Source organism: Berghia stephanieae, chromosome 7 (genome assembly GCF_034508935.2).
Source record: "Berghia stephanieae isolate SIO BIC M18660-M18661 chromosome 7, UCSD_Bste_1.3, whole genome shotgun sequence".
Lineage (NCBI taxonomy): Eukaryota > Metazoa > Mollusca > Gastropoda > Nudibranchia > Aeolidiidae > Berghia > Berghia stephanieae.
In genome coordinates, this window is record NC_088366.1 from 53545694 (window position 1) to 53573044 (window position 27351).

General features: G+C 35.1%; 1 protein-coding gene across 4 annotated transcripts; it reads left to right on the forward strand.

Moving 5' to 3' along the window:
- Positions 1 to 1532: 1532 nt before the first annotated feature.
- LOC144976261 (acyloxyacyl hydrolase-like) lies at positions 1533 to 27143 on the forward strand (the record flags this gene model as incomplete). Of its 4 annotated transcripts, none has more annotated exon segments than XM_078920450.1 (12): positions 1533 to 1598; positions 11100 to 11253; positions 11835 to 11991; positions 13934 to 14045; positions 15011 to 15070; positions 16529 to 16593; positions 17321 to 17381; positions 19612 to 19682; positions 20538 to 20586; positions 23224 to 23366; positions 26299 to 26368; positions 27027 to 27143. In XM_078920450.1, coding segments are annotated over 11 exon segments (918 nt in total). In that variant the 5' UTR covers positions 1533 to 1598; positions 11100 to 11153.
- Positions 27144 to 27351: the final 208 nt, after the last annotated feature.

A 27351-nucleotide genomic window follows, 5' to 3' on the forward strand; every position in this document is an offset into this window, starting at 1 on the left:
TTCATTCTTCCCAAGGAAAGCTGGATGTTTTTGCTGTATCATCAGGTGATTGTACAGTGTGTCCCTCTGGGTGGGGTTCCCGACCTCCATTAGTGGGCAGTAGGTACTTACTGTTTCTTCTATACCCCTGCATCTGTTTTTCAATTGCTTTCTGTCTTTGTCTTGGAATGAGATTAATAGGTTTTGTCCTTGGCTGGGAGGGAAACAGTCAAATGTATAGTTATAGTTTTGGGAGATGATATTTTTTTCCTTGTAAATCCTCTTTGTTATGTAGACTACTGTTTTTTTTTTTAACATATGATTGGTAAACATTTGAGTGTGTTCCTCTTAGTGGGATCTTGTGCTGGTGTCTGGGTGAGACTTTCAGGTAATTAAGTACACTGATAGTGTGCTCTTGGAATTTACAGCTGTTCCCTCTTTAAATGGTTTCCCCTATGTCTTACTTTTTCCTCGTCTTTTTAGTTGCACATCTAGAATGATTTTACTATCCAATTTTCTTCCTTTTAACTGGCGTCAACTATGCGCCGAGCGAAGGCTCGAACCAAGGACCTTCCGATACGAAAGCGAGTGTCATACCACAAGACCGCCTCTCTATTTTTCTCACGTATACTCTCTCTCTCTCTCTCTCTCTCTCTCTCTCTCTCTCTCTCTCTCTCTCTCTCTCTCTCTCTCTCTCTCTCTCTCTCCCCTCTCTTTCTTGATGGGTGGAATTCAGATTTTTTTCAAGAGCGGGAACATGTTGATATGGACAGTTGGTTGTACATAATATAATTTTGTCTATTATAAATTCTGTGAGACCATTAATTTAGTAATACACGACAATGTCATGGATCTTTTACAAAGAGGGAAACAATATCAGAGCAATTTTTAAAAGTGACAGACGATATCCTTTTTTCTCTTCTTTTCTAAAAAACAAAACAAAAAAAACCCCAAAAAAACCCAACAACTTTGTAAGCAATATCTCAATAACATCTTGTATATTTGATTATTACAATTGACATGTGACATCTATATTTTGGATGCAATATATTAATGAATTTTTAGCGGAAATCATGTACTTTTCTTGGACGTAACCTTTAGGGGGTCTCAGGCCAGGTACATGGCCAAATCGTCCATAGGTCTTACTTCAGTTTTAATTTTGAACCGAAGTGCACTTATTTGTTCTTGTAGCTTTGAATTTATCTTAATTTTTCTCTTGGGTGCTCCAAGTGTACCGGAACGAATAGTCTGACACAGAATTAGCTTCCTGATCTTTTTAATGATTTCTCTCTCTCTCTCTCTCTCTCTCTCTCTCTCTCTCTCTCTCTCTCTCTCTTTTTCACTCTGGAAGCCGTATCTAAGCAACGGATGCGGGATTATTACTCCGGCGAAAAATAGACACGTTTTATCCCTTGAAAAAAAACTAAATTTGATGATCTTTACGTAATATAAAATTTGTTATACGAATGAAAGGTTATATTATCATTTTTGTCATAAATTTTGCCGCTATATTCACTCCGTAGCCTTCTGTTATGGTGTTTACAAACAAAATTGGGCCAAAGGTGAACCACGCTTACGATGCACATGTCACATGGACACCGGACAGATTTAAATGTCAAGTAGGTAACCCGAGGGCGATAAATTGATGAGGTAACCCCTTTACTTTCTATCTTTACATCTCATATTCAGATAACATCTCGTTAAATTTCGAGGTTCGAAGCTCATATTAATGCTTGTTGGCCAGTCACCCCTTATCAATTTTTACTGTCATCATCAGTGGCGGTTCTAGCCTATTTACAGTGGTGGGGCAAAGATGATTCGGTCATATATATATATATATATATATATATATATATATATATATATATATATATATATATATATATATATATATATATATATATATATATATATTTGTTTTTTGTTTTTGTTTGTTTTTTTTTGTTTTTTTTTAAATTTATTTTTATTTTATTTTTTATTTTTTTTTATTTATTTTTTTAAAATTTATCTTTTTATTTTTTTAAAAGTTATTTATTTATTTATTTATTTATTTTTTAATTAATTTTTTTTAATTATTATTTTTTTTTACCTTTAAAAAATAATATTTCAACCACAAATAATCACATTCACAATGAAATGACAATACCAGTAGATTTTAATTATTCCAAACGTAATCAAAAATGAATCACGAAAGAGAATACAACTAAAAAATAAAGCGACGAGACATAATGCGACAACACCTTGACAATACAAGTCCATTTCGTTCACTCGAAAAATTAAAGATTTGCTTTAATCCCTCAACGGCGTGATTAATATTTCTGTTACATTACTGGTAGTGCGGGGCGGTCCTTGGCAAGCTTATAGACCACGGTCCTACGGTCCCTGGGAAATGAAAACTGCAAGGACCGGTCCTAGGACCGGTCCTTTTCGACATTGAACATTCCTGAGAGACTGTTGGAAGTTCGAACCGTTTTGACCTTTGGGACCGTGGGATCGTTCATTCTTGAACCGTTAAAGACCGCTACACGATGAAAACCGTGGTCTACAGGAGTAAAACACACGGAGTAGTCACACTCATTTCAAATTGTAACCTAATTAGAGAAGAGGGGTGATGCCTTCTTTATTTGCTCACCGTACTTCATTGTTACTTCGATAATTTAATAAAATTTGAAACTTATCCCCATTAACAGAGATAATGGCATCGCCCAAGGAGTTGATCGAGTTGTTCGTGGCGTTGACACATTAGAGGGCAGCGAGCATTGAAGAGTAAGAGAGAGACGTGAAGTTATAATAAGAGGGGGTGGATGCGGTAATAAGTTAATAAGTAATAAGTGGGGTCCATGGTGACTTTTCGCCAGATCTAACAAACCCAGCTACCCATTCACTGCTGAGAAGACAGGGATTCAGAAAAAACTCGACTGCACCCGGGATCGATCTCTGGCCCTTTGCGTATAAAGAGAGTGCTCTATCAACTGAGCTATCGAGGTCCCCAAATATTCTATTGGACTTTTTTAAAATACAGACGTTATAACTGGTTTTTTTTGGAAAGAAGAAACTAATGAAACTCATATTATTTGATTAGTTAAAACACCAAACGAAATTTTAATATTATTGTATTATTTTAAATGACAGCAATGCGATAGAAAGGAGTGGTGACAAGAGATGGACAAAAGAAACAAAAAATCGGACTTGCTACTTGCTAGGTTCGACACACACACATACACACACACACACACACACAAACACACACATCTTTAGTAGTCACATGCATTTCAAACAATAACCCATTAGAGAAGAGGGGTCATGCCTTCATCATAGATCATTGTCATTGCGATCATTATGGTGTAGTAAATTTTGAAATTTACCCCGTATAATGGAATCGTCCAAGGCGTGCACCTCCTGTTCCCCCATCTCACACACGAAAGGGCGGTTTGCGAAGTGGAGGGAGGTGGTCGTCTGCCTCTATGGTCGTCTGTGTCGTTTAGTGTATTGCAAAGGGGGGTGGGTGCGATTAATTAAGTGGGATGGGTGGTGATTGGTGGAAGATAGGCAACCGAGGCAACAAATCGCTGGGGAAGTAGTATGGCGCGAGACCGTTGAAAGGTGATAAGAAGTGAGGACCGCCGCCGGTCTTCCACTATGGGACCGGTCCCCGGTTCACAGCTAAAAGACCGTGGGACCGGTCCAAGGACCGGTCCTCAGCGCGGCACTAGTTTTCAGTAGTATGTAGTAACCTTAAAGTTTCAATCGAGAAGCAACAACAGCGATATGACCCGAGTTTCATTCAGAGCTCAAATTGCATTTCACTGCTGTCTTGATGATTAGAATGATTGTGCCGGTGGTGGTAGTGGTTGGAATAGTGGTAGCGGTTGTGGTGGTGGTGGAGGAGGATGAAATATGGTTGTGGTTTTGGTGGTGCTGTTGGTTAGAATGATAGTTGTGGAGACGATGACGGAAATTTTATGATGATGTTGATATTGTTTTTATTGCTATTGTAGTACTTGTTGTTAATATTGTTGTTGTTAATGATGAAGATGATGATGATGATGATGATGATGATGATGATGATGATGATGATGATGATGATGATGATGATAATGATGATTATAATGACAACGACGATGTCGTCGACAATGATGGTTACCATACAATATTACAAAGTTTATTCAATCTTAGGCTTTCGACAATAAATCATACAATTTGATGACCACATACATGAAAGTGGAAAAAAAATGGTAAATGGAACCAAACAATAAACTGATACCATTAATAACCACAAAAAAATACAACAATAGTAATGCCACCAATACGTACAATAATAATAATAATAATAATAATAATAATAATAATAATAATAATAATAATAATAATAATAATAATAATAATAATAATAATAAACAACAACAACAGTAACAATAATAATAATGATGATGATGATAATAATAATAATAATAATAATAATAATAATAATAATAATAATAATAATAATAATAATAATAATAATAATAATAACAATAATAATAATAATAATAATAATAATAATAATAATAATAATAATAATAATAATAATAATAATAATAATAATAATAATAATAATAATAATAATAATATTACCATCATCATTACTACCACCACCATCATTACTACCACCACCGCTACCACTATCACTACCACCATCACCATCATTATTACGTTTCCAATAATTTTTTCTCGTTTTTAAAAATTTGATATCTATCAAAACAGACGAAATTCCGGTCATTTTTTTAAAGGGTAGTTAAAATATCTACGAATTTATTAGCCCTGAAAACTACGATTTTTATTTTCCTATTTCAAGTAGGCAGGTCTGCTATGACAAGTATCAGTATCAGTTCCATAGTCAAAATAAGACAGACAAAAACAAAGTTTATTTAATCTTAGGCTTTCGCCAATACTTCATACAATACAATTAAGACAAAATAATGTTACCAATTTCTCCTCATGCATTCGTTAGACTATAACAATAACGACCGTGTTATCTTTACTCCTTACCCAACCAACCCCGAGCTTCCCGCCTCTTCATCGCGAACTTATGTATGTATATTAGCTTCAGGACGGGCAAGTACGGAATCTGCCCACCCTCCGTATTTCCTCTATAGATAGTATGCAGATGACGTCACTCAGGCCTTTGTTATTGTTTTTGCCATCCGCGTTTGTGAGTTGTTCTCACTAAACTGTATTAACCAGACTATAAATGTTCATGGTTACACATAGTTTGTGTGTTGGTCCGTTATACTTCCGGATGGCAATGTTGTGAACTCCTTGGCCAAGCGCATTCTATCTATAACTTAGAATTCAACTCTCTCCTTTCTCAGAAGAGTATTTCTCGTATACTAATTCAATTGTTGAGAAAACCAAAATGGTGGTTGTATTTTATATATTTATTTAGTCGTGACTTTTGAATAAAAATGTTTTGTTTTATTAGACGGAATACAATAGAAAATTACATTGTTTTGCAAAATTATTTTGTCTGGCAATAAAAATACAGCGGTAATTACTTTAAGAATTAAAAAAATAAGAACTAACAAATTAATTTGTTAAAAAAAAAACAAAACAAAACAAAAAAAAACCCCCAAAACAACAACAACAACAACAAAAAAAACAAATAAGAAAACAATTTAAATAAATGAGTTTTGAGAAGCACTAAAGAAAACGAGAAAAAAAGAAAATTTTAAATGGATAAACAAATATATAAAAACAACACAAATTAATATTAAATTGATATAAAATTAGTAAATTAATAAATTTAATTCAATACTGGAACATTCCCAAAGTCATTACATCAATGGTACCAGCACAAGTAATGCAATAATTAAGAAAAAGTTCGTTTGCCAAAATCTCTATTTAGTTTTCACTGGTTAATAAGGTGGGCTCATTTGAATTAGCCCGACCTAGTACTAGAGAGGCCAGACAGAAAAAATCGGAGTTAGTTCACCGTCAGGCGACGTGACGATGAGATGACGATGTGGGCGGAGTGGAGTGGTTGGGGAGGGGGGGGGGGGGGTGATAAAAAAGAACAGGAGCGTATCCTGGTTTATGCATTACGGGGTGCATGGTCATTCACAATCTATCAAAAATACACACAAATTGATTTCAGTACGAAGTATAAAGTTTAAGTAGTAACTTTTGAAATTATCTAATTTAAATTTGATTATTTCAGACCTGGTAATACAGCTTATAACTTGAAAAAACAGGCTGGTATTTGCCCACCCTGCCCATTATTACCAGCCGTCCCTGGTCATCATTATCAATGTGTACACTAACTTACCTGCGCCTGCACTTACAAAAGTAAAAGTTAGTTACACGTTGATTATCTATCGGGCAGTGGCAGTGCGGGGTGTGGCCGCGAGATGCGAACACGGGGCACGCTATTCTTTGTCTTGACTTGATTGCTTTTTGGTTTGTAGATTTTACGAGTATTTATTGATTTAGATTTCGTATACATCAATCTGTGATAATTCAACGTTACGATGGATTAAAAAATATATTTTGGCATTTCTCTTGGCTTGATTTGTGCAGTTTTTAGTCAGTACTGACTCACACTGACCGTGACCGACCTACTCTTTAACTTTTACTTTTACTTTTAAACAGTGGATTCTTGCACATAGTCATAGGCCATTAAGAACACTCGTGGTCATCATAACCATAAAACCATAATATTAGCCTGATATCAGTATGAAATAGGGAAGACAGTGAAAAATAGAGGTACAGCTTTATCGTGAAAGTCATTGATAGTCTTAGTCTTAGTCTTAAAAATGTAGCCACATTCTCATTCAATCTTTTATTGATTGTGATTGATTGATTTACTTAACGTATACTATATTTTAAAAATTAATAATTTCAATTTTAACAAACAAAAATTAAATCTTAATGTTTGCTGTACTAAATTTTTTACTTTTACTGTTACTGTTACTGTTTTATCTGTGCGGGTGAGGAGATATATGCAGAGTTTGAGTTTGAGTTGAGTTTGGTATTACATTGCGACCCAAGGCCAAGGGAGGACCTGTATTTTAATTTTAGCTGTTTATTCCAGCACATTTTCCCCCCTAAGAAAACCGCCATTTGCTCACTTGTAGAACTTGAATGATTCTTCATGTTAATATCAGACATTTGTTTAATGGATTATTCCATCATGGACTGTCTGGTACAAGCAACTTTAAAATGCAACATTGAAAGGCTTAAATTTTTTTTCTTCTCATAATCCATCATGGAATGTCGAGTACAAGCAACTTAAAATGCAACATTGAATTTGAAAGGCGTAGATTTTTTTCTCTTCTCATTTATCGTTGCATGCCCTAACCATTTTCACTAAAAGAGCAGAAACTGAGTCCTTTCGCTGCTATTTTGGGAACAATGGTAAAATATGATGTGTCAAAGTAAACTTAAACCCCGTAAAGCGTTGAACATAATAAAGTTATAGAGCTATGAGTACATTGCCATAAAAAATAGTGATTCCTCTGACTGACCATCAGGAGATTTATTATCTAGTTTTCATTTCAACTTATTTTGATAGGCATTATGTAGTCTTCATAGAGCTGGGTTTTCTCCCAGTCTCAGTAGCGTAAGTTAGCAGTAACAATTGCTTGCTACCATTTGGATCTCAGGTTACTCTATTGCAAAGTACTTTCTGTCAGATCTAACAAACTCAGCTATCCAATTACTGCTATGTGGACAGGAGCTTAGAAAAAATCCATACTACATCCAGGATTAATAATGGTGCATTTAATTGTGAGGCATGTGCTATATCATTGAGCTGTCACCTCACCTCACTGTATTCTCCTGAGGGTAACAATAATAGAGGAGACTCGAGTGCAGCTTCGTCAGCCGGTCTTTGCTAACTTGTCCTCTGCTTTCCTTATCAGGGTTGGGCTATCTAAACATTTTTCCAATCCTTGGTGTTGTCCAGCCAGCATTTTGTTTGTCTCCTTTTCCTGCTTCCTTGTAAGGGTCCTTGCATAATTATTTTTGGTAGACTAGAACGGCAGATCAAATGGCAAAACCATGGCAATTTCCTTTTTTTTTTGATAATCACAAACAATTGTTCTTGGGAACCTGCCTAGTGTTCAATTTGAGCGTGTACATACTCGGTGATCTTACAGACTTTCCATGAAATTTCAAGGTCTCTTCAAGCACATGCTTTCCAATGTCTGGATTCTTTAAGTAGTTTATGCCATCAAGGTCTAGCTTTCTCATTCATATAGCAGGATATCCTCACATACCACTAGACCACAAAGGTGCATCAGTTATGTCACTTAATTATTGCAGGCGGTCTAAGTCTAATGATCAGCCTTAAACAGCAACTTTTACTAGATAAAATGAAATAGAGACATCCTTTCCTTTTGTTTTAGGAGAGATTGCCTTTTACATTTTAACTACCCTTCACAAAATGGCTATAGGGTCAACTTTTACATTTGATTCAGTTTTAAACAGTAAGAGTTGGGCTGTAACTCAACACAGTAGGAATAGGTTGTAACTCAACCAGCCGTACTTGTCATTCTTGTCAAACTCTGACCTTGAAGTTGAATTTTTTTGGGTATAAAAACTACTTTACACAATCACTCCACTTTGAAATCAGTTGTGAATGAGCACCTGGCAGCAAGTGATGACAGATATTGTAAGAATGTCAGTGCAAAAAAAAAAAAGGAATAATATAAATAAAAGTAAACTTGTATTGGAGGAAATTACTTACTTATCTTCTTGGTTCTTGGTGGAACATAAGGTGCCAACAATGCTTTCATCTCTGTTCGTCATTTAGGTTGAATCTGGCTCGCCCGAAATATGTTGTCTTTTTTAGTTCTTCTTGGTGTTTCTGTAGCGTGGTGTTTTTTACATGTTGGGTTGCTGGCCCAATGCACAACCCTCCCCAATTTCTCATCCTGGCCTTGGGACCAGGCAATGACGGGTGACTGGAGGAAATAATGGAAGTATATTAAAGTACACAGAGAATTCTCCCGAGGAAATGGCTGATGTGATAAGGATGGAGCCCCGCTCTTGGCATCTTATTTTTCTTTCTTCGAGGAAGAAACTTAACAACTATCAAATTACTCAATTTTGGGTTCTATACTGGCACTGAATTTTATTTATATCAGTCACTTCGTGGAATAGACCTTAAAGGTTAATTTGCACATTGAAATGAAAACATGTGTACAGGGATTTTCTTTCTTTTCTTATTTTTATTTCATAAGATTTTCTTTTCTTTTCTTATTAGAAAAAATAATTTTAAACAAAAGCACGTTATAATGATTAAAGTCTTGCTATGAAAAAAAATGAAACTTAACTGCTCTACAGTTAAAGTTATGTTTGTAATTAAGTGTGGGGGTCCTGATAGTTCAGTTGGTAGAGTACTCGCTTCACAATCAAAGGGAGTGAGATCAATCCCAGGTGCCATCGAGATTTTTTTTCTAACCCCCCTGTCCACCCAGCAGTGATTGGGTAGCTGGGTCTGTTAGATCTGGTGGAAAGTATTTTGCAATAGACTAGCATCCTATCCAAATGGTAGCAAGCAATAGCTATTTTCCGTTTCACTCTATGGGAACTGTGATAAACTCTGGCTCCATGGGCCTAATGGCTCTTAAGGAATACTTTTGTAATCAAGTTTTACCTCAGCTCAATTTTTCTACACATGACCTCACCTCAGCATGTGTAGAATAGACACGTGTGGTTGGATTGGAAAATGTTAAATGTGGTGTCAAATTTTGTCCTTTATCACCTACTTATGCAACAGATTTGCCGTAAAGTCACCTTATCTCGGATAATGCATCGGTCATCTCTCTGTTATTTACACTGATAGTGATAATGATTCTATGCTGATGAATTTTTGAGTTTGGTATTGCAATATCACAGGCCAACATCCGATTTAACCTGAAGCTGATTTTGCTATTTTTAGCGATTTGATTATGAATATAAAGTTCCATTGTTCTATTTTCTTATACTTGCTTATTTGTTTTAGACTATATATTGTTTACAATATGATGATAAGTTTACTGTAGATTTCGCATATATTATATGTTATTATTGTAATTTTCATCTGCTAAATATTTTCAATACGATTGAACTTTGACCTATATTTGTGTCATGAGGGATATAAAGTTTTCATTGTGATTACAGTGTTGATTGACTTCATGGCATGTATGTCTCTGTAGCAGTAGTAGGCATGTAAACTCTTTGATATGGACTCGGTTTGATCCGTAGATTTTGAAGGAAAATACAAGTTAGCTTATTTCGGTAAAAAACAAAAACAAACAAAAAGCAGACTCAAAAGGACTTAAAGAACTTGCTCCTCTTTCACACACCCCCACCCCCCAACTGCCTCCCAGCCTCTAATCGATATTATTTCGAGGTAGAGCAGATTCCACAAATTGAAATCAGTTAGAATTACATTTAATCATGCGTAGAATAAATATCAATTCAATACTGACTTTGTCAAAGATGGAATGTTTCAGCCTGAATGCTGTGAATTATCCACAGGGAGATGGAATACTTACACACTATAATTATACACACTTAAAGAGATGCAACAGACATTGTGGAAAGCAACAGAGAAGAAGATGACTTCATAATCCTGTATATATAAGGAGTTACTTCGTGATATGTAATTGTTTTCATCTTTTGTTTCCCCATCATATCTATCTTAAACATGAATTAATCTGTCTTTCCCTTTTCAATTTACAGATCTGTTTGCTAAATCTTCATTTATTTAATGAGATGCCACAGACATGGAATCTGAATCTGAATGTAACTCGAAGTTGACTCAATTCTGAGTATTTGTTTTCGAGGGTGGAGAGATTTGTTGAATGTGGCAGCCATTGTTAATGTTTGTGCTGAAATAGTTTGATAATCTTCACTTGAAGGTTTCTAAATCTGTTGTGTTCACACATGATTCGGGAAGATCGTTCCAATCTTTGATGGTCCAGGGTGCAAACGAATACTTGAAAATGTTTGAATTTGCAGATTGGTGTTTTAGTGTTTTTTTAAAGCAAAGAAAAGAAAAGGGAGACCTCAAAAACCATTTATTTAGATGTTGAATTTCTTCTTGATATTTGTTTGTACTCATTGTCTTCAGTTTTTCCCCTTTTAATTCACAGACCTGTTTGCTAAATCTTCATAGCCCGACTGATAGACTGTAGCTGTAATCAAACATGAAGCTGTTTGGATTTATGATTTTGGTTTTGTCGGCTGGCTTTGTCGCAGCAAAACTTGACCTTTCCAGAGGAAGGAATGGAGGCACGAGCTGTATGGGTAAGTGTTTGATGTGATGGGTACATGCCTTTTTGTTTTTCAATTTTCAATTTGGCCTTTTGCGACTATGTGGTCTAGTGGTATGACACTCGCCTTTGGATCAGAAGGTCCCAGGTTGACTCCCAAATGGCGTATTGTTGGGTCCTTTGAAGAGACTCTTTCCTTACATTCTTTCTCTGTACTCAGGTTTAACATGAGTACCTGGCTGTTAACAGTGGTGTCTCTGTCCGGGAAAAAATTGTATTATTGCCTAACAGGCATCATGTCTCGTCCTACATGTTAAGTATTGCTGTTGGCTAAGGGATCTCTTTGAGTACATTTAGTGCTATTAAAAAGCTCAAGTTAAAAAAAAATTTGATCTGCTCAATAACCATAGTGACATTCTTCAAAATAGTTTAATATTAGTAAATAGGAGGGACACAGCTGATTTTGATTAAGTAGATCGGTTTCGTTTATTTGTAGTATTTATTTATTTTTGTTTTGAATAAAATTTTAAACTATCAAAGGGATGTTTTTCTCTCTTAGAAAAGCTTTCTGGATCTGTGCATTGAAATTATATTTTTAATTTCAATTTATTCCAGTATGCTCTGCCTTGCTTGTTTTGGTGGAACAGCTAGTCGAGTTCAAGAATAGCACAGTTGTTAAAACTGTGGAAGGACTGTGTGATATCCTCCCTGAAGAGGCTCATTTTCCTTGTAAAGAAGCACTTGAGTATTTGGGGCCTTCTTTGATTAAACTGTAAGTATTGATGTTAACGAAAGAGTGAAAATGGAAAGGCTTCGTATGGGAACAAAACAGACAATGGACGTTTCGGGTACAAACCCTTCGTCAGCACAACAATACACAAATAAACGTAGAAAACAAATAAAATATAATGAAAAATAACTTGTATGGTCTGTACTCAATGGTGGTTTCCCTACGTCGACGGGCGGAAGTGTCAGAATGGCAAAAACTAAGCACGCACACACTGTACATCGCAGTGGTCCGGCAGATTGAAGTGTCTGCACAGTTCGATATGTCACGCAAGTGCTGCACGAATCTGTCACCCAGCCTCTTTCCGGTCTCACCAACGTAAGCAATCCCACACAGGGAGGACGTAATCGCATAGACTAGATTACGGTCAGTGCAAGTAAACGGCCGCATGATGTCCCAAATCGTGTCTGGAAAGCTGCCTCTGTCGTACGCCCACAAGTCTTGCATCGGGGTCGCATACACGATCTGGCTTTAGGTCCATCCCTGGGTATGGGTTCCAGGCGGCTTCTGACAAGGAGATCCCTCAGGTTACGATCCCGTCGATATGCTACCAACGGGGGTTCTGAGAAAACTCTGTGGGTGTCTTCGCCCGCCTGGAGGATCCCATAGTTCTGCAATAGGATGTTCCTCACTTGATTGGCATGGGGGTGATGCGTGAGGACTAAAATGGGACGCTGTGTCTCCTGCTTCCTGGCATTGCGAGGCCTCATTGCTGCTTCTCTCGACACGAGGCTGGCTTTCCGGACAGCCTTAAGCAAAATCCTTTCGGGATATTCCCGTGCCCTAAAAAAATCGAGCATGCGATCACGTTGAAGCGCAAATTCATCATCTTCCCGACAGAGTCTCCGCAAGCGGAGTATCTGACCTGAATCTTCAGGCAGCCCTTACCGTTTTCTACTTTTAAGTATTGATGTTAATGGTCAATGCCTATCATAGGATTGATGAGTGATGTTTTTTATACCTACCGCATTAACAGTAGTATTGATTGAGCCTACTCCAGACCTGCCAACCAGTACGATTTTTGGACCCAAATATGCGGATACAATTCCAAAGTACGATTTTTTTTTTTTATGTGAATGTTGTTGATACATTTGATGCAATGATACACAAGTGTTGTACACCAACTGTTTTGGTTTTGGTTTTGGTGTTAGTTTTTAAATACATTTTTGTATAGTGCACACTTTTTTTTTCCATAATATGTTCGGACAAAATACACTTTTTTGCTAAAAAATACACTTTTTAGGGTCATAGAATACACTTTTTATTCTGGGAAGGTTGGCAGGTCTGCTACTCTAGTGTGTCAAATGGAAGCGGTGTTTTGCACTTTGGCAAGACTTCAGTGGAAGCGGGGTTTTGCACTTTGGCAAGACTTCAGTGGAAGCGGGGTTTTGCACTTTGGCAAGACTTCAGTGGAAGCGGGGTTTTGCACTTTGGCCAATCATTAGAAAGGGGTGCAGGTGCACATTTTGGGCATTTTCTAATGTAGGGGAGATGGGATGTGATATATATGTATATATAATATGGTTATCTTTCAATTAGATATATTAGTAAAATAACAGCAAATTATTTTCGTTGGCTTATTTCGTGAACTGAAATTTGATATAGAGAAAGAGATGGGGGGAGGGGGTGCAAAAATTCTGGGAAAAAAAAAGATAATCGGCCCCATCTATTTGATACAGTACAGTATATTTATATATATTGACATGTTAAAAAATGTTGTGATATAATTTCTGTAAAAAATTATAATTATTAGTTTTTTTTTCAAATTGTCTTTGAGCAAGTTCATCAACTGTTTATTCGCTAAATATTGTGATTATTGGCCAGAAAAGGTTTATATTACAATGAATTTGAACTTGATAACATTATACATTGCCAAATGACATTGCTCGCATTAAAATTAAAATGATATTCCTTGACATCTTTCCAGAATCGCCCACAAAAACGGCCCAGATGTTGTCTGTCATGCCCTCAATTTCTGTCACACAGATCCAGGTGCCTCTGTCTGCAGAACGATTACTCCTCCTTTGGAAACATCAAAGGTAATGAGACAATTAAACTGGGTGGGGATCCTTACCTCCCATAGTGGGCAGGGAGGTACATGCTGTGTCTTCTATTCCCTCCATACCCTTTTTCCAATTGTTTCCTGTCATTGTCTTGGAATGAGATTACTCAGTTTTGCCCTGACCCTGACCAGAGTTCCTTGGCTGGGAGGGAAACAGTCGAATTTATAGTTACAGTTTTGGGAGATTATATTTCTTTCATGTAAAATCATCTCTCTGTTATGCATTGTATTATGTTTTGTTTGCATATTATATTATATGATTTCTAAACATTTGAGTGTATTCCTCTTAGCAGAGACCTGTGCTTGTGTCTGGATGAGACTTTTAGGTGATCTCAAACTAAGTACTTCGATAGTGTACTTTTGGAATCTACTTCTGTTTCCTATTTGAACCAATTCCCCTTTGTCTTACCTTTTCTTTAGTGCTTTAATTGTAATTCTAGAACTTTTTACTATCCCATTTTCTTCCTTTTTACTGGCGCTGATATGACCTTAATGTGTTGCAAGCGCTGTAAAACCCTTAAAAACATAAACAGACAATTAAACATGCAGTAGAGTGTGCTATAAGATTATATATCAATACAGTCTGGAATGGTTTCGTTGTCTTTGATATTGTCCTGATATTGGTTAAAGAGTTAGAAAAAAATAATAATGAAAATAACAGCTTAAAAATAAGAATTAAGTACAAAACTTGGGATGTTTCGGGCTCAAAACCCTCATTCATCCAATAACAAAGACATAAAATTTATCACTTTAAAACCAGATATTAGTTGGTGTATTCAATATTTAAAAATTGTAATTTATGTGTGGGTGTTTTTGAGTGGTCAGAAATTTGTGTTTTTTCCATACTTTGTTGTTAGCACCCCCCCCCCCCCCCCTCGCCAAACCGTTACAAAGATGTCAGCATTTCAACCCTATTGATTTGAAAAACCTTACTATTTTCAGTTACCCTTTGAACTCAAAGTTGCTAAAGCCAAGGCTCTCATTGCACCGCACTTGAAAAAAGTGAGTTTTACCATTTTTAATACTAAGATTCAGTGTATTTAAGTGAGAGGCATAGATGTATAAGTAGATTTTTATAAAGTAATTGTATATCAATTATTTAATGTTGTATGCATGGGTGGGTGTGTATACTTGTGACACGCATGTGTTAGTAAATAGTGTATATTCATCTTCTACTTCTTCTTCTTCTTCTTCTTCTTCTTCTTCTTCTTCTTCTTCTTCTTCTTCTTCTTCTTCTTCTTCTTCTTCTTCTTCTTCTTCTTCTTCTTCTTCTTCTTCTTCTTCCTCTCTTTCTTCTTCTTCCTCTTCTTTGTGACATAGTAGTAAAAGCTTCTTTTATATTTACTATAAATAACCTTTTTATTTTTTTAGTGCTGGGAATCAAGTTCAACGGTAGTGACAAAATTATCAATGAAATACAAAACGATATGTACAGTTTAAAGAGATGTAATTCAGTGATTAGATAATTTTGTTAAGAATAAGATAACCTCCCTTGTGCTCTTTTCCTCTTATTAAGAAAGAGTAAAGATTTATTTTTCGACTACAATATTTATCAAGAAAATTGTTTTTTAATTTATTTATGACTTAAAACCATTATTTATTATTATTATTATTATTATTATTATTATTATTATTATTATTATTATTATTATTATTATTATTATTATTATTATTATTATTATTATTATCATTATTTTCATTATTTTCATTATTTATTTATTTATTATTATTTTTTTAAAGCATCATTATTTACCGCCCTAGACAGATTCAAAATAATAATAATAATAGAGAAATAATCAATTCCCAATATTATAATTATTTATGATTAAATTTAAATACGCATGTTATTAAAAGGTCATTCGGCCTAACTAACCCATTGCATAGCAGCATGATATGATGTGACAAAGCTTAGTCACTATTATTGGAGAGTTCCAATTGTTCGGTTCATAGCTCATTTGTCTCTCATTGAAATCATACTTAGCAGGTTGTTATATTTCATTTTTTCCTCCAAAAATGTAAGAAAAGGAAATAATATTTTGTTTGCGGACTGCAGCAGGGTTGAGTAACTTGAATTTTGTTGGATATGGTAAAAAGTACTTTGTGATAGTCTGGAATCTATCTAGAGGGTAGCAAGAAATTACCACAATAGAAACTGGGATAATAACTCCAGCTTTTAACGGGTCTTAAATTTATTATTTATTCTTGCAAATTTTCGATATATTTACAGAATTTAGTATATTATAAACCCTCAGTATATTTTCCAATCATTGGTGAACAGTAATAAGTTAGTACATAAAGTCTCTTTACTGGAGTTCAGCACTCGGAAAGAGGTTGGTCAATGTGTTTGTGTAAACGTTCAGTAAATGTTTGAATTGGCAACCCTGATTATTATTTTTCAAAAATTTTAATGTACACATCTGCTTCTATGGTAAATTGTGTTTAACTTTTATCCACCTCTAGTTCCCTAAAGGCATAAAGATCTGTGATATTCCTGGCATCAGCATGATTTGTAACTGGGTTAATAGGTAGGTATTTTCATATGAGATTTGAAAAAAAGCACTCATTGTTGCTTCAAAGTTAGTTTCTTAATTTGAATTATCAACAGTAGACCTGCCAACTCTCCAGATTTTATTGGGAAATTTCTGATGTTTATCTTCATTCACAATTTCAATGATCTTCAGTTTTCCCAATTTTTTTCTTGTTTTTATAATACTCCAAAAATACCATCATCAACATTTAAATTCCAGAATTTCCCAAGAGTCTAGGCAAATCCAACATTAAAGTGAATTAACCCTCTCCTTACCAACCATAGGAAAATCGTCACATTCGTTAATATGAAACCAACAATTTTACCATTCTGATTTCTTTTGTACGCCGCAAAATTTCAATAATTTTTATTTTTTATTATAGCTTAGCTATAAAAACTTGACACTGGGTTGTACAGCTAATTTTGCTGAACAATATTATGTATAGAATGTACTTGTTTCAGTCAGAAAATTATATTTTTGTGTTGAGTGGGTGTGAAATTTTGGGGAAAAACTCTGAAAATGGCTGGTAAGGAGAGAGTTAAGACAGCTATTGACACAGGTGCATGATTGGAATACACAGTGCAACTTCAATTAATTGATAGTTATTAACTACAGCTTGCTAGTGTGATTTAACCAAAAAATATTAATTCACTTTATTTTATAAATGAGAGCTGAATTTTATTGGAGCAAATTTGTTACTGCCTGGACTGTATTTTATTTTCAGGTCAACTTCAGATCGCACACCTTTGATAGATTTTGACGAAGACGGGTTCGGTCCTTCTATGGTGAGTTAACCAAGGTTTCTGGGTGGGGTTCCTTACCTCCCACAGTAGGCAGGGAGGTACTTCCTGTGTCTTTTATCCCCCTCTGTTTTCCAGCATGCTTTCTGTCTTTGTCTTGGAATGAGATTACTTGGTTTTGTCCAGGCCCTGGCTGAGAGGGAGACGGTCAAATGTTTAGTTCGAGTTTTGGGAGATGATATTTTTTTCCTTGTAAATCATCTCTCTGTTATGCACAGTGTTGTTTTGTTTACGTATTATATATTATGATTTGTAAACATTTGAGTGTATTCCTCTTAGTTGGGACTTCTGCTTGTGTCTGGATGAGACTTTTAGGTGATCTCAAACTAAGTACTTTGATAGTGTGCTCTTGGAATCTACGTCTGTTTCCTTTTTGAACAAATTTCCCATTTGTCTTATCTTTTCTTGGTTGCTTTAATTGTAATTCTAGTACTTTTTTCTATCACATTTTCTTCCTATTCACTGGCGCTGATATGACCTTAATGTGTTGCAAGTGCCGTAAAACCCTCAAAAAACAAACAACCAAGGTTTGCCAGAAACTTTTGGCAGTACCGGTATTTTGTAATTGAATTTGGGATTGGGGAATGATCTTCTATCTTAAGAACATTTATGTGTTGAGAAAGGGTTTATTGTATTTTCAGGACTATTAGCCACACCACTCAGGTAAAAAAAATAAAATCAATTTTATCTTACAATATGCCACAATTGGCTGATGTGGACATGGTAAAATACTAGAATTAAAAATGTGTGATTTCTGTCATTGTTTATATGTTCAACATCAAAACAACTCATGAAACCTACACCTACACATTTGACTGACAGGGACAAAGAAAAAATACTAGTGTTAGCCGCACTGAATTATGAGCTGAAGGATTGAGATTAGGGAGGAAAATTCATGGCATTTAGTTTGGAAAATACCTTATTTTTTATTACAAATTTATCTTAGGCATCTAAACTTTGCTATTCATTGATATTTCATTTTGATTGTTGACACTTAACCATCATCTGATGACTCATTGAAAGGATTGTTACACCACAGTGTTGAATAGGCGAGCTTTTAGTTCTCTATTTGCGCCGCGGTCAAGAGGTCATTCACTCCATGAAATTGGCGACCATGCAACGGGTTATCTCCCGTGATACTTAACAGATTTGTTACTGAAACAGTGATGCCAAAATTCTGGTTTCATCATGAATTTCTTGAGTGTCCTCCATGACTAAATGAAATTTTAAAAATCATAATAAATTCAATTTTGTTGACGCACAGATGGAATTTTAGCAACTTATAGTTCAATTATAATAGATTCTAATTGTGGAAGACTAAACGTTGTTCTATGTTTCTGTTTGAAGAATTGAATTTTTTATTGGAAAAAGTAATGCATTTTAAATCACAGAAAAACAGTCTATTTAGGATAGAAATATCACGATCATTATATACAGCACTGGCAGCACTGGCATAAAATACATATGAATGGAAAGAGGATATTCTTGATAAATATTACAGAATAAAGAAATTTGTGTGTAAGCTCATTGTGAAGCGATAACAATGAGATGAAAGTGAACATAAATCGACTGGTATCACCCGATATCACAGTAACTGAACTCACTAGGGGATTCCCCGTAATTTGGCAGCCGTGACCCCGGATCAACCTCGGGTCATCACTTGAACTAAGTTACCGCTCAGGCGATATTTTTGTTACTGTGACAAAACAGGATGTCATTTGTGACATTTGATGGGAGTGTATACACATACCTGCCAACCTTGCCGCTTTTGACGGAATCATTCTTATTTTCACTCTTCCTTTCCACTATTTCGCCATTGTCTCTAAAATTCCGATTTTCAAAAATGATGATAATGGTAAGTAGAAAAAAAATGGAGGAAGAGGTCATATTTTTTTATGCTTGCGGAAAGGGAGCTAAGTAGGAAAATGAATAGCATTCCTCCCCTTCACCATTCCATTTCCTAACACAATAATTGATATGCAATTTGCCAGCTGTGTCAGAACACTATCTTTGTGTGTTTGGTGGCAAAGCTTGTGGTCATTTTGATTGGGAATTATCCATTTGGTGACAAATTCCTATTTTTTGTCTCAAATTCCTATTTTCTGACTTTCTGACTCCACTTTTGGAATGTGAACGGTTGGTAGGTCTGGTATACATTAAACTAATATTATTTTAAAATCGTAAACAAAATATATTGGGGTTTCATATTTTTCAGACATACCGTGGTTCAGCTTGGAGAGGAAAAGATTGCTCTGATGTCATCAATAGTGTCCATCCAGGGGCCATGTATGTATAAATACTTGTGCGGCTATGTGGTCTAGTGGTATGACACTCGCTTTCGGATCGGAGGGTCCTGGGTTTGAGCCTTGCTCAGTGCATAGTTGAGTCCCTGGAGAAGCCTCTTTACTCGCATTCTGTCACCGTACTCAGGTGTAAAAAGAGTACCTGGCCATTAACAGCGTTGTCTCTGTCCGAAAACAATTATAATATCGCCTAGCAGGCGTCATGTCCCGTCATTCGTGTTAAATGTTGCTGTTGGCCAGGGAACCTTGTAAAGCGCTTTGAGCGCGTTTGGTGGATATTGCGCTGTATAAAAGCGAAATTTTTTAAAATATGAAAAAATTTTTTTTTATTTTTCAGATCTTTGTTTAAAACAGTATCTGTCTCCAAAAATTGTTTTAAAAAAAATCTTGCTAGAGGTTATATTAGAATCTATGTCGATGTTTAAAAAAAAAAAATAGCCATAAGCTGTTTCAAAAACTTAATTGAAAAGGAATTTATAGTTACCAGAAATGTGTAAAATTTACCAGAAATGTGAGACTTGAAAGTAAAAGTTACCAGAAATGTGAGACTTGAAAGTAAAAGTTACCAGAAATGTGCGATTTTAGAGTAAAAGTTACTATTAAATAACGTCAAGTTCTTTATTTTTGGCCGTAAAATGCATTTTTAATCAGCCTGACAGAATACAAGTTAATTTGTTATTTCTAACTTCAGTTTTATCTTATTTGATTTAGAATTTTTTTAAAGATAGAAGGAAGGAGGGGGGGGGGGGGGGGGGGGGGTGATGAGAGAGATGTAAAGACACAGTTTTATATAGTTTCAATTTTGTTTGTTTCTTTTTTTTTTTAATTTTATGCCCAGACCTCAAGATAAGGACATCCTGTTTGATACAAACTGCAATGGAATTTATGTAAGTACGGCTTGATGGAGTGGTTTATTTATCCATTCATTTCATTATCCCATTCCTTATTCCCTAACGTCCTTCATTTATGGTTTTGAGCTTTTATATAGCGCAATATCCACTAAATGTGCTCTAAGCGCTTTACAAGGGGTCCCTGGTCAACAGCAACATTTAACATGTAGGACAGGACATGACGCCTGTTAGGCGATATTGCAATTTTTCGGACAAAGACAACGCTGTTAATGGCCAGGTACTCATTTTACACCTAAGTACGGTGAGTGTGAGTAAAGAGCCTTTTCCAAGGACTCAACTATGCGCCGAGCGCGAGGCTCGAACCCAGGACCTTCCGATCCGAAAGCGAGTGTCATACCACTAGACCACATAGCCGCACATGGTTTAGAAAACGTTAAATGGTTAGTAGCAATTGCTTGCTACCCTTTGGATAAGATGTTGTAAGTCTATTGCAAAGTACTTTCCACCTGACCTAACAATCCCAGTCATCCAATCACTTGACAGTCCACTTGAGAGTTGACAGCAAAGGGGGGGGGGGGGGGTCAGGAAAAAAATCCTGACTTCACCTGGAATCGATCCAGGTCCCTTCGTGTGTGAAGCGAGTGCTCAAGTTATTGGGACCCCGTCTTCCATTTATGGTTTAGACACTTTCCCTGTTCCAAATCTCCATTTATCCTTTCAAGACAACTTTTTTTTTTTAATAGATTGAACGTCCCTTTTACCAATGTGGCACCTGATAACTTAAATCTTACCATAAAAGTATGATGAACCATGTTATCTATTTTTTTCCCGTTGTTTTACTCTCTCCTCACCAGCCATTTTCAGGATTTTCCCCAAAACTTCGCACCCAACTAACACAAAAATAGATTTTTTATCACTCAAACACAATGGCAGTAAAATTCTTGCCATCGAATCTTACAAATTTTTCGTAATTTTACGAATTTCAAATTTCATTGCCATTTTCATTTACTAAATTTTATGGAAAATTACGAATTTTCAATTCTCAGTATTACTTAAATATAATGATGATAATAATAAGAACTACTACTACTACTACTACTACTACTACTACTACTACTACTACTACTACTACTACTACTACTACTACTACTACTACTACTACTACTACTACTACTATTACTACTATTACTACTACTACTGCTGCTGCCACTACTGCTAATACTAATTTCCTTGTCATATTACTAAAAATTGACATAAAAATTACTAAATTTGAAGTTTTCAATTTGGCAGGTCTGACATGCTCTACAACACACTGTTCAATTTCTTAAAATTTTATGATGTACAAAAGAAAATTGAATAAGAAAAAGGGTTCGTTGTGTCGTAACGAATGTGACAATTTTCCTATAGTTGGTAAGGAGAGGGTTAATGTCGATAGCAATCCCTGCTTGTTTCTCCTCCCTCCCTTCTACAGATTACCAACCAGCAAACCGAATGACTTTTCATCAAATTTAAGCATTTTGAATTGACAATTCATAAAAATGAAGCTATGTTGTCCTGTGGTATAAAAATTTTTTTTTTTTAAATTGAGCTTTTATATAGCGCAATATCCACTAAAAGTGCTCAAAGCGCTTTACAAGGGGTCCCTGACCAACAGCAACATGCAACATGTAAGACAGACATGACGTCTGTTAGGTGATATTACAACAGAGGCAACGCTGTCAATGGCCAGGTACTCATTTTACACCTGAGTACGGTGAGAGAATGTGAGTAAAGAGCCTTTTCCAAGGACTCAACTATGCGCCGAGTAAGGCTGAAACCCAGGACCTTCCAATCCGAAAGCGAGTGTCATACCACAAGACCACGTAGCCGCGCATGTGGTATGACACTCACTTTCGGGTCTGAAGGTCTTGGGTTCGAGTCTCACTGGGCGCATAGTTGAATCCTTGAAAAAGGCTCTTTACCCACTTTCTCTCACCGTACTTAGGTGTAAAGTGAGTACCTGGCTGTTAACAGTGTTGTCTCTGTCTAAATAAATTGTAATATCGCCTTACAGGCGTCATGTCTCGTGTTGCTGTTGGTCAGGGGCCCTTTGTGAAGCGCTTTGAGCATGTTTTAATAATAATAATAATAATAATACTAATAATCTTTATTGTCCAAATAGGCAATTATTGTTGAGTTGATATTGCGCTATATAAAACCTCAATTTAAAAAAAAAAATTTAATAGGGGTAATAATCAATATGATCATGCATTTTGTGTTAATGCAGATGTTTTCTCTCAAGATCTGTATTTCATCCCAGAAGTATTCAGTATTCAGATTTTTTATTGATTCAAGTCAGTATGCTATAAAACCATCAGTACATTTTCCAAACATCTGCTAACCTGAAAAAAGGAAGTACATCATGTTTTTTGTTTTTTTTAAAAACTGGAATTAAGCGCTTGGACAGGTGTCGGTCTATGTTTTTGTGTAAACATTTAGTAAATTTAGTAAAAAAAAAAGCTGATGTTGTCATTCTCTGTGTCAGTTATTTTTGACACAATTTTATGGAAGAGACAAAAAAAAACCCCCAAAAAAACACTGAATTGGCAACCCTGTTTATTGCAGGGTCAGTATTAAAGAAAAGGAAATCTTGTTAAATCTTCTCAAATAAATCATTTATTGATAATTTTCCAGGGAATTGACAAAGAAACAAAGAAGTCCTACGAAGAAGAACTGTGTAGCCACTCTCACCCACGAGGTGTCGCAACTCTGGGAGATTCTATCAGTGCTCATTTCAGCTTCCCCCCAACTGGATTGACGCTACAAAGATCTCTGTGGTAACATTCCATTTCCAGCTAGTTTGTCTACTATGCACTTCGCATAATTATTTCCATGCTGGTGGTGTTTTTTATTTTTATTATTATTATTATTATTATTATTATTATTATTATTATTATTATTATTATTATTATTATTATTATTATTATTATTATTATTATTATTATTATTATTATTATTATTTTTATTATTATTATTATTATTGTTATTATTATTACTATATTATTATTATTATTATTATTATTATTATTATTATTATTATTATTATTATTATTATTATTATTATTATTATTATTATTTTTACTATTATTATTGTTATTGTTATTATTATTGTTATTATTATTTTCTTTTTACTGCCTTTAGTCAGTGCGCATGGCTTTTATACTTGCTTTCTGATGAGGTTAAACCTAAGGAAGAAAGATATTTCATATCAATCAGAGCTGTAAGCTGGGAGATATAGACAGAATCTGACATAATTTTACAGACCTGCCTACTTGGAATTGGAAAAATTCGTAGTTTTCAGCTGAAATAACATAGTAGATATTTCAACTACCATTAATAATGACCAATTGTGTGTTTAAATACATTAGATATAGTTCGAACTCCTTTATATATTAGCCCTGGCCCCAAAACTTCGTTTTATTAACTCACTCAACCCTAACACTGTCTATATCCATAGTTTACCCAGGTTACTTTTACCCCATACCTATTTTTTACATTTTTCTGAGACAAATTATAGGTGTAGTATCAAAGCTAATGTTTTTAGTTTTTACATGTTAATGGTTGTTGAATAAAACTATCTCTGTACATGCTCATCTTTTATACATTTTTTTTTTCAATTTTGAAAAGTAGCAAAACTCTCTAGGGTTGAGTGAGTTAAAGAGGTTTATTGAATTAAAGATCTTTATATAATTGTCAATTAGGACCCAAAAATTCTTATTTCTACGAAATTCCCGTAGTAGTCGTAGTAAGCAGGTCTGCATACAATGACTTTTTAAATGCCTAGAGTATTATTGTAATCCCAATGTATAGGCTGGTCCTAATAGATCTCTAATTTACAACAACAATATTTGAACAATGTTTTACAACAGACTCGTGTCCTATCCAAAGGCCGTCTAGTACGGAGACTTGAATAAAATAATCCAGCCCTATAGGCCCTTCTTTTTTGTGATAGATAGATATAAGATAGATAGAGGGATGGGGGAAGGGTTTACACTTTAGTTTCCTGTCAATTTATATATTACCTTTACCGATGTTCCATGTCGGACAGGACGTTGGAGATCAGGGTTCGCCAGCTCTCTCTCTCATCAATTTATATATATAGCCTTGTATAGCCTGTTTAAATACTTTTATGTTCTACTGGTCAAAGCTTATGATTACAGCTACTCAACCATGAAACTTTTCCCCATAAAAACACAAATTATTCCATGTCAATTATTGTTGAAACAGGGCCAAGACATGAGATGTTGACATAGTTTAACACAGTAGCCACAAAATAAATGCAAATTTAACCTCCTCATTTTACTTTGTAGACTTTGATTGCTTGTATTTATTTTTTTTGGCCTGTTTTACTCCAATAATTTTTGTTTAATTATTCACTTATTTATTTATGTATTTATTTATTTATTGATTAATTAATATATTTGCATCATGAACGTTACCCTTTTTTTTTTCTTTTTTTTTTTTGTGTTGTGCAAGCATGCTTTTATAAATATATCTCCCCCCCCCCCTCCAATCCCCATGTCCTTTTGCTGCTTTGTTTTGCTAATTTTGCATAAAACACGTTTAGTCTCTAATAAATAGCTCTTTTAAAGAGAAGTTTAAAATAGAATTACACCTTTGTACAGCTGTGCCAACCAGTAAGATTTTACATAATTTGAGTTGCTTTAAGGTTTTGCTAAAGATATTCTGCACAAAAAGTCAGAAAATTGAAAAGATGATCAACAATACAGGGAAATAGTAGGTGGAACAAGGCTTGTCTATACCTAGATGTAAATTTTGGTATCAGGACAGCGGGCTTTTCAAAAGAATTTGATAAATCAATTAATTGATAGGTGTATTTAATTAAGGAAATTACATAAATTATTTACAATGGTCTAAGCTGATTGGCATGTCTGCTGTGATGAGGTGTTCCATTTTAGATACTGTCAGAAAATGAAAATGAAATATTAATCTGTACATTAACATGTTTAAAGTATTAAATACAAATGATTATAATAACTTATAAAAAGAACAAAATACCAAACACGGAGCATTTCGGACCCAAAATCCTTCCTCAGCCAAAAATATTTTAAAAATCCAATGAAAACATGAATGCATTACTAAAAAACAGAGAAATATCCAGTTCGTCCTCTCTGTATAAAAATCTTGGAATGAAAAGTTTTGCTATTTTGTTCTTTTTTTGAAGCTGTTCCATGGGTGCCAGTTTTCCGGTTCATGCCGGAATTCCGGTTTCGGTGTTTTGAGTAAAATGACCTGTGAGTATTTCACTATGTATTATATATTGGTTTTAAAATCAAATTAATTTCCTCATTGTGTCAATATGTTTGCTGTGTAATCATTTAATAATGGTATAAAAACGGTGATGAAATAAGAGTAAAGTTTAGGCCGCATTTTCAGTAGGAACATTTTCAGGTTTGGCAAAGTGTCGAGATTTTAGTTTCAGGTTTCAGCACTTCTTTCTGCTGGCACCCATGGGCTGTTCTATTCATTTTTGTTTTTTACTTTTTACAGTCCATAGCTTCTAGCAGCTTAGCATCACATTAACATGCTTAATAATGCTTAAATTCAGAAGCAATAGCTGGCTGGTCGGTTGGTATAACTTTTCCTTTCTATATGGACATGATTTATGCTTTGTTATATGCTTGGCTTTTTTTGTGTTTGTTAATTTATATATCTGCATGTTTTATCTCATCACCCATGGGTTTGTAGGAAGCTTTTAAACCTTTACCTCTGGTTATTGAAGATGAATCTGATTGGCCCATGCTTGGTTCATTCACTGGTAAGTTTGGAATTCGTAATTTGATGCAGTGGGAAATTGGGAAATGTTATCTTGAAAAAGCTGACGTTGTCATTCTCTGTGTAAGTTATTTTTGATACAATTTTATGGAAGAGACAAAAAAAAAAACCCCCACTGAACACGTTCTTCTTTGATGCAAAGCAATATTTGTCGTGTTTAGTTAGTATTGGGGGTCCAGATAGCTCAGTTGGTAGAGCACTCGCTTCTCACATAAATGAACCGAGATCGATCACGGGTGTAGTCGAGATTTTTTTCTGACCCCCGGTCCAACTAGCAGTAAATGGATAGCTGAATCTGTTAGATTTGGTGGAAGTACTTTGTTATAGACTAGTGTCCTATCCAAAGGATAGCAAGCATTTGCTATTGTCAATTTCACGCTAAAGAAGCCGGGTTAAACTCCGGCTCCATGTTCCTAATGGCTCTGAAGGACTAATTTGTTTTAACATTTCATGAAGGCAGGTCTGTAAATTTACTGCTATTCAAAGAATTTGATTTTATAATAAAGAATGTCATAAAATCTTTAAAAATCTTATTATACTGGGGAAACCTTCAAAAATGATCAATCATTTCAAATCACTATCTGTGATTGGAGGAAGGATTTAGAACAGACAGGGCGTTTCACGTTGTGTTTTGTTTTCAGGTCACGGCACAAACAACTGGACGAGTGTAATTCAAGGCCCCATTGATTCTATTTATAACCGAATGGTTGACAGGAACAGATGCAACCACAGAGACTATCAAAACATTGCTATCAACGGTACAGTTTTTAAAAATTTGATAATATTATATGTACATAATATTGTGATGACAAAAAAGATGGAATTGTATATGGGCAGACACGGATGTAAGCTGTTGTAAATCAAATATGTTGGGTGGGGATCCTGACCTCCCATAGTGGGCAGGGAGGTACATGCTGTGTCTTCTATCCCCCATACCCGTTTTCTAATTGTTTCCTGTCATTGTCT